General features: G+C 36.7%; 1 protein-coding gene across 31 annotated transcripts in view; it reads right to left on the bottom strand.

Moving 5' to 3' along the window:
• Positions 1-14515, bottom strand: part of TSGA10 (testis specific 10) — a 122191-nt gene that overhangs the window by 27291 nt on the left and 80385 nt on the right. For all 31 annotated transcript variants that reach the window (XR_011525878.1, XM_070572012.1, XM_070572016.1 and 28 more), the window contains one exon: positions 11057-11242. Coding sequence is in view for 30 of the 31 variants with exons in the window: in XM_070572012.1 (XP_070428113.1) it covers positions 11057-11242 (186 nt within the window). In the remaining variant the exon portion in view is untranslated. The remainder of the gene's footprint in view (positions 1-11056; positions 11243-14515) is intronic.

Below are 14515 nucleotides of genomic sequence, written 5' to 3'. Positions count from 1 at the left end.
ATCAACAGAGGACATTCACACAACACAATAGACATGTGAGAGACTCCTACAACCATACAACTGAAGGTGGGGATGCTGGTCCCGCCTCCCCCCAGCAGGAGGCAGTGGAAGGAGGTAAGGAGATCCTCCTCCCTCCTAAGCAGCAGCGATCTAGAGCTTGGGACCACATGCAGTGGGTGGCATGCAACACTGAGAGGAGAAGGGGAAAAAGGCAGCCCTCCATGGGAACGCTTACACTCTTGGAGTTGCCTTCCAGCCTGTGGGAATGCTCTACATGGAGGCAGCTAAGCACTCACAGGGGTGTCCACAACAAACCTAGTAGCCCAGGCGGGCAGCCTGTGACTGCAGAGCAGGGGTGTGTGGGATCACGCACATGAGAGAAAGTGCCCCTCTCCCACCTCCCAGCTGGCACACCAGCTTGGCCAGTCAGCCAGAACAGGGGACCCCTGGCAGAGCACCTGTGCATACATGTGTAAAGCAGCACCGGATAGCAGGAAAATGCAGACAGGCCCTGTCGACACAGCTTCCAATAGAAAGGCACATCTGTCAGGGGTCGCAGGGGGCTCAGAAAACACAGTTCCTGCACTGCCCAGTGGTGGCAAGTGGAATCTGCAACCAGATACTAACACTATGCAACAGCAAAAGTCTACTCCATCAAATAGCATGGAGAGGTATATTAACATTCCAGACCTGAAGGAAAATGACAAGAACCCAGAAACCAATCCTTAAGTCACAGAAATTTATAATCTAAATGACAAAGAATTCAAAATAGTTATCATAAAGAAACTCAATAAGTTTACAAGAAAAGTCAGAAAGACAGTTCAACAATCTCAGGAATAAAATTAATGAACAGAGAGAATTCTTCACAAAAGGGATTGAAACTATAAAAAAAATCAGAAATGTTGGAGATGAAAAACACAATGGATGAGATAAAGAAAAATCTGAAGACCTTAAAAAATAGAGCTGATTCTATGGAGGACATAATCAGTAATTTAGAGTACAGAAATATAGAAATGCTGCAGATGGAGGAGGAGAGAGAACAAAGACTAAAAAGAAATGAAGGAACTCTCCAAGAAACATCCAACTCAATTAGGAAATGCAACATAAGGGTCATAGGTATTCCAGAAGGAGTAAAGAGGGAAAAATGATCAGAAGGCCTGTTCGAAGAAATAATAGCTGAGAACTTGCCAAACCTGGGGAAGCAGCTGGAATTACAAGTAAAAGAAACTAATAGAACTCCTAATCATATCAGTGTAAAAAGACCTTCTCCAAGGCATATATTAGTAGAACTGGCAAAAGTCAATGACGAATCAAAAATATTAAGGGCAGCAAGGCAGAAGAAAATAACCTACAAGGGAACCCCTATCAGCCTTTCATTGGATTTCTCAGCAGAAACCTTACAGACTAGGAGAGAGTGGAATGATATATTCAAAATTCTGACAGACAAAAACTTTCATCCAAGAATACTCTATCCAGTGAAACAATCCTTCAGATATGATGGAGAAATAAAAACTTTTCCAGATAAACAAAAGCTGAGGGAGTTCACTGCCACAAGACACTCCCCCCCCCCCCCCACACACACAGGAAATGATCAAGAAGGCCCTCATACCTGAAAAAAAAAAAGCGTTTACAAAGCTTTGAGCAAGAAGATAGAAAGAGAAAATCAGAAAATGCAGCTCTCTATCAGAACAGGTTAGCAAACACTTAATTATAACATTAAAGATAAAGGGAAGGAAAGCATCAAAAATAACTGTAATCACTTCATTTTAATCACAAACTCACAAGACAAAGCAGAATAAGTTGTGACAACAATAACATGGAGAAGAGGAAAGGGATGGCATCTGCTTAGACTAAGGCAATAAGAGGCTATCAGAAAACGGATTATCTCATCTATGAGATCTTTTATACAAACCTCACAGTAACCACTAAACAAAAAATCAAAATAGAGACGCAAATGCCAAATAAAGAGAAATCAGAGAAAACCATCAAAGAGAAACACCAAACTGACCTGGTAGTCAGAAATACATGGGACGAGAAACAAGGGAAATATAGAACAACAGGAAAACAAGTGATAAAATGGCAGTATTAAGCCCTCATAAATCAATAATCACTCTAAATGTAAATGGATTGAATTCTCCAATCAAAAGACAGAGTGGCTTGATGGATTGAAAAACAAGACCCAACAACGTGCTGCCTCCCGGAAACACATCTCAGCTCTAAACACAAACATAGGCTCAGGGTGAAGAGAGAGAAGACAATACTTCAAACTAAGGGCAAACAGAAGAAAGCAGGAGTTGCCATACTTATACCAGACAAAGTAGACATCAAGATAAAAGAGGCAATGAGAGACAAAGAGGGGCAGTATATAATGATAAAAGGGACACTCCACCAAGAACATAACACATAAACATATATGTACCTAACACAGGAGCACCAAAGTACATAAAGCAACTATTAACACACCTAAAAGGAGAAATTAACAGCAACACAATAATAGTAGGGGACCTCACCATCCCACTAACATCAATGGATAGATCATCCAGACAGAAAGTCAACAAGTGGAATTGAATAAAAAACTAGACCAGATGGACTTAATAGATATATATATAGATCACTCCACCCAAAATCAGCAGGATACACATTCTTCTCAAATGCACTTGGAACATTCTCAAATACAGACCATATATTGGGAAACAAGGCAAATCTCAATAAATTTAAGAAGACTGAAATCATTTCAAGCATATTTTCCAACCATTAAGCTATGAAACTAGAAATCAACTACAAGAAAAAAGTGATAAATATGTGGAGAGTAAACAACATGCTACAGAACAACCAATGGATCAATGAAGAAATTAAAAGAAGAAATCAAAACATATCTGGAGACAAATGAAAACGAAAACATACCATAACAACTCATGGCATGCAGCAAAAAGGGTCCTAAGGGAGAAATCCATAGCAATACAGGCCCACTTTAACAAAGAAGAAAAATCTCAAATAAGCAATATCAAACTACACCTAAAAGAACTAGAGAAAGAAGAATAAACAAAGGCCAAAGTCAGTGGAAGGATGGAAATAATAAAAATTAGAGCAGAAACAAATGAAATAGAAACCAAAAAACAGTAGGAAGGATCAATGAAACTAAGAGCTGGTTCTTTGAGAAGATAAACAAAATTGACAAACCTTTAGCCAGACCCACTAAGAAAAAAAGAAAGAAGGCTCAAATAAATAAAATTAGAAATGAAAGAGGAGCAACAGATACCACAGAATACAAATGATTATAAGAGAATACTATGAAAAACTATATGCCAACAAATTGGACAACTAGATGAAATGGATAAATTCTCAGACTCATACCACCTCCCAAAACTGAATCAAGAAGAAGTAGAGAATCTGAATATACCAATACAAGAGAGTGAAACAGTAATCAAAATTCTCCCAAAAAACAAAAGTCCAGGACCAGATAGCTTCCCTAAAGAATTCTACCAAACATTCAAAGAAGATTTAATACTTATCCTTCTCAAACTATTCCAAGAAATTGAAGACAGAACACTTCCTAACTCATTCTATGAGGCCAACATCACCCTGATCCCAAAGCCAGACACAGACAACACAAAGGAAAATTATAGGCCAATATTGCTGATGAACATAGATGCAAAGATCCTCAACAAAATACTGGCAAACTGAATACAGCAATATTTTAAAAGGATCATACACTATGATCACATGAGATTATTCCAGAGATGCAGGGATGGTTTAATATCTGCAAAATCAACGTGATAAACCACATTAACAAAATGAAGAATAAAAATCACATGATCATCTCAACAGATGCTGAGAAAGCATTTGACGAGACACAGCATCCATTTATGATCAAAACTCTGAATAACATGGGTATAGAGAAGGAAAGTACCTCAACATAATAAAGGCCATATATGACAAACCCACAGCTAATATTCTCAATGGAGAAAAACTGAAAGCTATCCCTCTAAGAACAGGAGCCAGACAAGGATGCCCACTTTCACCACTCTTATTTAAGATAGTATTGGAAGTCCTAGCCAGAGCAATCAGGAAGGAAAAAGAAATAAAAGGGATCAAAATTGGAAAGGAAGAAGTGAAACTGTCACTATTTGCAGATGACAAGGCATTTTTTTTAAGCTTTCAGATGTACATTGTAATATATTCCAAATTCTGTGCAGATTACATCATGTTCACCACCCAAAAACTAATTATAATCCATCACCACACTTGTGAGCCTAATCACCCCTTTTGCCCTCCCTCCTCCCCACTTCCCCTATGGTAACCAGCAATCCAATCTCTGTTGCTATGTGTTTGTTTATTGTCATTTTTATCTTCCACTTATGAGTGAGATCATACAGTATTTGACTTTCTCCTTCTGACTTATTTCACTTAGCATAATACCCTCAAGGTCCATCCATGTTGTCGCAAATGGCTGGATTTCATCATTTCTTATGGCTGAGTAGTATTCCATTATGTATACATACCACATCTTCTTTATCCATTCGTCCCTTGATGGGCACCTAGGTTGCTTCCAAGTCTTGGCTATTGTGAATAATGCTGCAATGAACATAGGGGTGCATGTAACTCTACACATTTGTGTTTGCAAGTTCTTTGGATAAATACCCAGCAGTGGAACAGATGGATCATATGGTAGATCTATTCTTAATTTTCTGAGGATACTCCATACTGCTTTCCATAGTGGCTGCACCAGTTTGCACTCCCACCAGCAGTGTATGAGGGTTTGATTCTCTTAATATCCTCTCCAACACTTGTTTCCTGTCTTGTTAACTATAGCCATTCTGACTGGAATGAGGTGATACCTCATTGTACTTTTGATTTGCATTTCCCTGATAGCTAATGATGTTGAGTATCTTTTCATATGCCTGTTGGTCATCCATATATCTTCTTTGGAGAAATCTCTGTTCAGACCTTTTGCCTTTTTCTTAATTGGGTTGTTGGTTTTGTTGTTGTGGTGATGTGTGAGTTCTTTGTATATTTTGGATATTAACACCTTCTCTGATATATGGTTTGGAAATATCTTCTCCCATTTGTTAGGTTGTCTTTTCGTTTTGTTGATGGTTTCCTTTGCTGTGCAGAAGCTTTTTAGTTTGATGTAGTCCCATTTTTCTTTTGTTTCCCTTGCCCAGTCAGACATGATACTTGAAAATATGCTGCTAAGACCAATGTCAAAGAGTGTGCTACCTATGTTTTCTTCTAGAAGTTTCCTGGTTTCAAGTCTTACATTCAAGTCTTTAATCCATTTTGAGTTGATTTTTGTGCATGGTGTAAGGGCATGGTCTACTTTCGTTCTTTTGCATGTGGCTATCCAGTTTTCCCAACACCATTGACAATTTTATATATAGAAAACTCTAATGAAGCCACCAAAAAACTGTTAGAAATAATAAATGAATACTGTAAAGTTGCTGGATATAAAATAAACATGCAAAAATCAGTTGCATTTCTATACACTAACAACAAAGTAGCAGAAAAAGAAATTAAGGACACAGTCCCATTTCCAACTGCAAAAAAAAAAGAATAAAATATCTAGGAATAAGTCTAACCAAAGAGGTGAAAGATCTGTACACTGAGAACTAAAAAACACTGTTGAAAGAAATTGAAGAAGACACAAAGAAATGCAAAGATATTCCATGCTCTTGCAATAGAAGAATTAACATAGTCAAAATGTCCATACTTCTTGAAGCAATCTACTGTTTTAACGCAATCTCTATCAAAGTTCCAACAACATTTTCACAGAAATAGAACAAAGAATCCTAAAACCTATAGGGAACAACAAAAGACCTCGAATAACAAAAAGAATCCTGAAAAAAAAGAACAAAGCTGGAGGTGTCACACTCCCTGATTTCAAAATATACTACAAAACTACAGTAACCAAAACAGCATGGTACTGGCACAAAAACAGACACACAGATCAATGGAACAGAATCAAGAGCCCAGAAATAAACCCACACGTATATGGATAGCTAATTTTCAACAAGGGAGCCAAGAACATACAATGGAGAAAGGAAAGTCTCTTCAGTAAGTGGTGTTGAGGAAACTAGATAGCCACATGCAAATGAATGAAAGTAGACCGTTATCTTACACCATACACAAAAATTAACTCAAAATTGATTAAATATTTGAATGTAAGACTTGAAACCAGGAAACTTCTAGAAGAAAACATAGGCAGTACGCTCTTTGACATCGGTCTTAGTGACATATTTTCAAGCATAATGTCTGACTGAGAAAGGGAAACAATAGAAAAAATAAACAAATCGGACTACATAAAAAAGCTAAAAAGCTTCTACACAGCAAAGGAAACCATCAACAGGATGAAAAGACAACCTAACAATTGGGAGAAGATATTTTCAAACCATACATCTGATAAGGTGTTAATATCCAAAATATATAAAGAACTCATACATCTCAACAACAAAAAAACCAACAACCCAATTAAGAAATGTGCCAAAGATCTGAACAGAGATTTCTCCAAAGAAGATAGACAGATGGCCAATGGGCACATGAAAAGATGCTCAACATCATTAACTATCAGGCAAATGCAAATGAAAACTACAACGAGATATCATCTCACTCCGGTCAGAATGGCTATAATTAACAAGACAGGAAACAACAAGTTTTGGAGAGGATATGGAGAGAAGCGAATCCTTGTACAGTGCAGGTGGGAGTGCAAACTGGTGCAGCCACTATGGAAAGCAGTATGGAGTATCCTCAGAAAATTAAGAATAGATCTACCATATGATCCAGCTCTGCCACTGCTGGGTATTTATCCAAAGAACATGAAAACATGAATGCATAAAGATACATGCACCCCTATGTTCATTGCAGCATTATTCACAATAGCCAAGACTTGGAAGCAACCTAGGTGCCCCTCAAGGGACGAATGGATAAAGAAGATGTGGTATATATACACAATAGAATACTACTCAGTCATAAAGGATGAAATCTGGCCATTTGTGACAACATGGATCGACCCCGAGGGTACTATGCTAAGCAAAATAAGTCAGAAGGAGAAAGTCAAATACTGTATGATCTCACTCATAAGTAGAAGACAAAAACAACACAAACAATCACATAGAGACAGAGATTGGATTGGTGGTTACCCGAGGGGACGAGGGTAAGGAGAAAAGTGAAACACTATCACATGTGTATGGTGATGGATTGTAATCAGTCTTTGGATGGTGAACATGACGTAATCTACACAGAAATTGAAATATAATGATGTACACCTGAAATTTATACCATGTTATAAACCAATGTTACTGCAATAAAAAAAAATTCAGTTCTCAGAAAAAGAAGAAAAAGCAAAGAAAAAGGCAAATCAATGACTGGGAGAAAATATTCAAAAATACATATATCTGACAAAGGAACAACTAGGTCTTTGAAAAAATTCTTACAACATAATAACAACCACCTAATAAACATATGGGCAACACATTTGAACAGATACTTTACAGAGGAACATATATTATTGGTCATTACAAACGTGGAAAGCTGCTCAACATCATTAGTCATGAAGGAAATGCAAACTAAAACTACACCGTGATACAATCGATTAACAATACCATGTGTTGAGAAAGATGTAGAGCAACTGGAACTTTCATACAATGCAAGTGGAAGTATAAAGTGGCACAGTCAATTTCGGAAAAGAGTTTATCAGTTTCTTACAAACTTAAGCACACATCATATGATCTAGCAACTACACTCCTAATATTTATCCAAGAATAATGAAAACTTACGTGTACACAAAGACTTGCATACAATGTTCACAGCAATTTTATTCATGATGGCCAAAAACTAGAAACAATCTGTTATGGACTGAATTGTGTCCCTTCAAAATTCATATGTTGAAGCCCTAACCCCCAATGTGACCATACTTTGTGATAGGGCCTTTAAGGAGGTAATTAAATTTAATGAGATCATAACAATCAGGCCCTACTCCAACATGAATGACTGGTGTCCTTATAAGAAGAGAGAGACACACCAGGGATGCACATGCACAGAGGAAAGGCCTTGTGAGGACACAGCAATAAGGCGGCCATCTACGGACCAAGTTGAGAGCCCTCAGAAGAAAACAAACCTGCCAGCACCTTGATCTTGGACTTCCAGTCTCCAGAACTATGAGAAAATAAATTTATATTGATTAAGCCACCCAATCCATGGTATTTTGTTATGGCAGCCCTAGCAGACTATTACAAAAACTAAGTGTCCATCAACAGGTGAATAAAAAAATTGCGATATAGCTATACAAAGGAACACTACTCAATGAAATGAACTAATGATTCAACTAACATGCAACGACATGGATGAACTTCAAAATCATTATGCTAAGTAAAAGCAGCCAAGACACAAATGAGTACTTAATGTATAATTCCATTTATATAAAATTCTAGAGAAAGCAAATCAGTAGTTGCCTAGGAATTGGGATGGACTGACTGCAAAAGGACTTGAGGGAATGTTAAGAAAGTGATAGAATGTTCTATAACTTGATTATAGTCATGGCTGTGCAAGTGTATTTATTTGTCAAAACTTATAGAATCACACACTTAAAATGAGTCCTTTTTATTGCATGTAAATTATACTTGAATACAGTAGGTTAAAAATTGTATATACCAGCAGTTTGTAAACAATAAACAAGCAAACTAAATAGCTATGTTAATATATAAAAAACACTTTTAAGCAAAAAGTCTTATTCAAGTGAGTCATTACACAAAGACAGAACATTTTCATCAGAAATATATAAAATACTGAACTGGTATGAAACTAATAATAGTCTCAAAAATAAAGCAAAAACTGAGAAAATCATTTGGAGTAAAACAGACAAATCCACAATTATTGAGGAGAATCTTAACACATTTCTTTCAGTAACTGAAATATCAAGAATCAAATTTAGTAAGGATTTATAAGAATTGAATGACACTATTAACAAGCCTAACCACATATACATATATATAATTTATAACAAATATATACCCAACAATAATTGAATGCACATGCTTTTAAAGCTCATTTGAAGTATTATCAAATGTTGTGTACCCTGTCACTAAGCAAGTCTTAACAGATACCAAAAGAATATCATATAAGCCATTTTACCTGATTGTTATAACAAATTAGAAATAAAAAACAGAATAATGACCTTAAGTCCTCTGTACATTGGAAATTTAAAAAGTAACTTCAGTGATGAAAAATAAATCAGAATTGAATTAGGCAATATTTAAAAGCGAATAGCAATAAAAGCATTATGTCAAAACTTGTGGGATGCAGCCAAAGAAATATTTAGAGAGAAATTTCCAGTCTTAAGCATATAAAAGAAGAAATATGTTAAATGATGGAATGTGACAAATTTATTCTAAAATTCATTTGAGATAATTTAATATGGGCAAAGTATAGTCAAAACAATTCTGGGGAACATTAATCCTCCAAAATATCAAGACTTAAGATAAAACTATGGAAGCTCCAAGAGTGTATTGTTGGCAAGCAGATATACATAAACAGACCAATGGAGCAGAATGTATTGAAACTTATCTTTATGACAAAGAAGACATAATTCAGTGAAGAAAGGATGATACATATCCATTCACAGAAATATAAAATTATATCTCTATTGCAAACTATACACAAAGTCTATCTCAAGTGGATTAAAGATCTAAATGTGAAAAGCAAAATTTCACATACTTTTAGAATTTTAGAAGAACTTTTAAATGAAAATATAAGAAAATGTCTTCCCAGTCTTGGGTAGTAAAGGATTTGTTAAAGAAGACATAAAGCATAAACAATATGGGAAAGATTGACAATAATTCTGACAGCATCAAAATTTAAAACTTCTGTTTATATTGCAAGCACAGGGAAAAGACAAGCCACAGACAAGGAGATGGTAACTGTAACATCTTTAAAAGAATTATCATTAAGAAAAAATAGATAATTATAAATTATATATAATAGATAATTCCTATAAATCAATATGAAAAAGATAACCTAATACAAAAACGGGCAAAGTTTACAAAACCTCGTTCAAGAGAAAATTCATAGAAGAGGAATCCTGATCGGCCAAGAAACATGAAAAGATCCTCAATTTCATTTGCAATCAAGGAAACACAAAACAAAAAGTATGGAAAAAATTTTAAAGTCTGATAATATCAAAATTGATTAGTATTTGAGAAAATAACTCCATGATATCTGGTGGAAGAGTAAAATTTTAGAGAGCAATTTGACAACACTTAAAGGAATTAAAATTGCACACATCTTGGATCTAGTTATTCTATTTCCAGGCGTAAACCTAGAGAAATATATACCCAAGGGGAACTGTGAAAGGATGTTTGTTGCAGCGTTTCATTATAGAAAAAGTGAAGACAATTAAATTTCCTTTAATATGGGGATGAATTTTTAAAATAAAATACTTATAAAATGAATATAGATGCAACTATTTAGATGTACACTATATGTATCAAAATAAATTTCAAAATTATGATATTAAACAAAAAAGACAAGGTGCCAATGGACATCTACAGTATATTATCACAAACAAAACACACAAAACAACATTATACATCATTTGTGGGTAATAAATATGTAGAAAAAGTATAAACATATGCAAAAGAGTTATACAACTGTCATGAAAGTTACACACACCAATCATTAGAGAAGGTGGAGGAGAAAGGATGAGGAACGACATCGGTAATGTTTTCTTTCTTTAAATAAAGACAGACTTTAAGCAAATATGGCACAATGTTAGCATCCTTAAACCTGAGAGGTGGGTATATGTGTCTTTTATATTACTTTTTTGGGTACTCATTTGGTATGTTTGAAATAATTCCTAATTTTAAAAGATGCTAAAGATTATTCTAGTTGTAGGGTAGGTAACAGATTAGAGGAGAATCAGAGTGGGTATAAGGAAAACAGCAGGTTACAATTCATGGTATATTTAAATAATTTAAGTGTTCGTATATTTAATTTATGGAAAGTCAAACAAGACTCTCTTAAAAATGATGCAGGATGTACTACAAGCATATTTTCCCAAACTTACCTGCTCAAGTTCTCTATTGAGGGCATCTATTTTTTCTTTTAATCTATTACCCTCTGCCTCAGCAGTGATAAGTTCTAATTTGAGGGTATTGTTATCTGCCTCTGCTTGACGGGCCTTATTTTCCCAGTTTTCAGCATCTTCATTGGCTTTTCGGAGTTGTTCGATCATTTGCCGGTTCTCAGATTCCTGAAAAGTAAATCTTAAGAATTACTTTAAAAGATGTAAAACATTCAACATACAATGCAAATTAAACATCATTTGCCAAGTCACTAGGGATTTACTTGCCACGAGGATCATTTATTTGCAACATAACCTCGAGGAATCCTATCTATACTCCCAATTTAGAAAATTGGTTATTCTGTAATTAACAAAAGGGAGTGGGACCAGGATCTGCCTTGGCTCCTGAGTCTTATTCATCTAGTAAAGTTAAGTTGCTTCCTCTTATCTGCAGGACCTGGATAAATATGTTCTTATATTTGCTTTAATTCAAACAAAATCCTTCATTGCCTCCTTTTCCCATATGTCTGCTTATTGACTACTTGCTGGTCTGGTTTCTGAGCTTCTGCCTTGGCCTGACTTTTTCTATCTGTGTATTCTCTTGCTCCTGACCATTTTTCTGGGTTGTATGGGCTACAGAGCTTGCATATCTTAAGTGTCAACTTCTGATAATTCTCTTGGTTTGGCCCATTTCCTGTCTGGTTCCTGCCTTTCATACATAACCCCAGCCTTAATTTTCTTGATCATGGACTGCTCTGTGATTCACTCTTGCCTGCTGTTCTAATAACTTTCCTGAAATTGCTCAGAAGTAAAATATCAAATCCATGCCAATAAACACTATTCACAAATATACATTCATGTATATATTGGGCATACAATATAGAACCGCATTTTTAAAACCTTAAAAGTTCTGGGGGCCAGCCCAGTGGCACAGCGGTTAAGTTCACACGTTCCGCTTCTCAGCGGCCTGGGGTTCACCCGTTCGGATCCCGGGTGCGGACATGGCACTGCTTGGCACGCCATGCTGTGGTAGGCGTCCCACATATAAAGTGGAGGAAGATGGGCACAGATGTTAGCTCAGGGCCAGGCTTCCTCAGCAAAAAAGAGGAAGACTCGCAGTAGTTAGCTCAGGGCTAATCTTCCTCAAAAAAAAAAAAAGTTCAATCATGACAGATTGACTAAAGTAGGATCCTATTTGTAGAGGAAAACAACTAGCTCCACAAACAATATATTATATAGAGTAATCATTATGAAGCTGTTTTTAAAGATTTTATCTTTTTTCCTTTTTCTCCCCAAAGTCCCCCGGTACATAGTTGTATATTCTTCGTTGTGGGTCCTTCTAGTTGTGGCATGTGGGACGCTGCCTCAGCGTGGCTTGATGAGCAGTGCCATGTCCGCACCCAGGATTCGAACTAACGAAACACTGGGCCGCCTGCAGCGGAACACGTGAACTTAACCACTCGGCCACAGGGCCAGCCCCATGAAGCTGTTTTTAAAAACATATTTTAGTACTATGGTTAGGTCAACTCATTCTAAAAAGTCATTCATAATTTTGGTAATTAATTTAAAAAGGCAGTAGATATCTTTCTCTCCTACCTGTTAATAAACAGTGAATTCCCCTATAAGAAACACTTGGTTAAATAAAATGACCCAACTGCAATAAACAACATCTTACCCTATAATACTTTTAAATCAGATTTAAGTTCTCACAAATATGATAAATCATGAGACTGGCTGAAATTCAGTTAATGTCGCCACCTCGTGGTCTGGTTTTACTTTGACCAATGTGAAAGATCTTTGCCAAGTCTGTTAACAAGTTAACATACTAAACTACTGTAATTGCTTTCAAGATGCAGATAGTCCAAATGTGCAGTAGGAATCTAATGTGTGTTTTCCATTATTGTACTAAAAATAACAGTTGAATACAGACTATGTACTTGGGAGGTACATGGTGCAATATACATAAAAGGAATTTTACTCACATTGATCTTTACCCTCTTTAACTTTCTGTAGCACTTACCGTCTACGTCATTCTCCTAAAACTACCTTACAGCTTCACGTAGTTAGGTGAGGATGTACAGCCTCCCCAATAACACCTTAGATTTCTCAAAGATAGGAACCGTTTTTTATATTAAACTTAGTTTTCTGACTAAGATAGGTACCACTTTTTATATTATATTTAATTTTCTGACTAGGTAATAATGTGGCTCAAAGTTTACGCAGTAAAAAAAGAATTGCCATAAAATGTCTCTCCTGTCCTCCCACCACCTAGTTAGTGCCTCTCCCTCTTGGCAACCAGAAACCATATTTCACCCTTTATTGTATCCGCCCAAAGCAGCTAGAGCAGTGGGAGGCCCAAGAGAGGCAATATTATAAAAAAGTGAAACTGTTCTTTGCTATTCTCCAATTCCCTCTTTCAAGACCTCTTTACCTCTTTCTGGTGCTACCCTCACCCCTGCACCCCACAGCTCCTTCTGGTGATCCACTGGGCCCATTACAACACGTCCCCGCGGCAAAAGCTGCAGCCTCAGCTGGAATCCTTTGCACTTCTTGACTGAATCATGGATACAGCCTCACCTAATTGCTCTCCGCCTTCTAATTTTGTTATCCTTTTGATTTATTCTTCCCAACATCTCCATAACGATCTCTCTAAAAGGTAAATTTTCAAATAACTTCTGTGTTTATGTGGTATGTGTTATGTTGTTTTGCGTTCATGTTCTGTGTTTACATTGTTTATGTTGAACTGAAAATACAGTTCAAACAAGTCCTTCTTACCTCTCTATTACTCACCTGTGCACTCCACTCTAGCTACAGGACCTACTTTTTCCCCCTTATACCTTTGCTCATGTTGTCCCTACTGTGTGGAGTGCCATTCTGTTTCCTCTCAGTTTTTCATCTCTAGCACCTCAGCACCTGGCATACACTGAATGAGTGAGTAAACGAATAAAGTACTCGACAATTCTTAATGGGCCTCCCTACCAAAATGGACCCATGGTTCATTCTCTCAGGGGGTGCCTGGATCCATCTAGCTATCTTGTGAAATGAAAGCTCATAAAAAAAAATCTCATGGGGCCGGCCAGTGGCATAGTGGTTAAGTTCACATGCTCCACTTGGAGGTCTGGGATTCGAAGGTTCAGATCCCCAGGCGGACTAGCACCACTCCTCAAGCCATGCTGTGGTGGCATCCCACATAAAATAGAGGAAGATCAGTACAGATGTTAACTCAGCAACAGTCTTCCTCAAGCAAAAAGAGGAAGATTGGCAACAGACGCTAGGTCAGGGCTACTCTTCCTCACCCCCTCGCCGCTCCCCCCAAAAATCCAAATAAACAAACAAAAACTTATACCAGGATGCTAAAAGCTGAGAGATGCTTGATCTATAATGTCTGAAAAAACAATTCCAGAATCTAAAAGCCTCAATCCCTACAGCTGAACTTTGGGTAAAGTGACAGGCTAGGGAGAA

This window comes from Equus przewalskii, chromosome 14 (genome assembly GCF_037783145.1).
Source record: "Equus przewalskii isolate Varuska chromosome 14, EquPr2, whole genome shotgun sequence".
NCBI classification, from domain to species: domain Eukaryota; kingdom Metazoa; phylum Chordata; class Mammalia; order Perissodactyla; family Equidae; genus Equus; species Equus przewalskii.
This window is presented reverse-complemented; position numbering and strand designations above follow the sequence as displayed.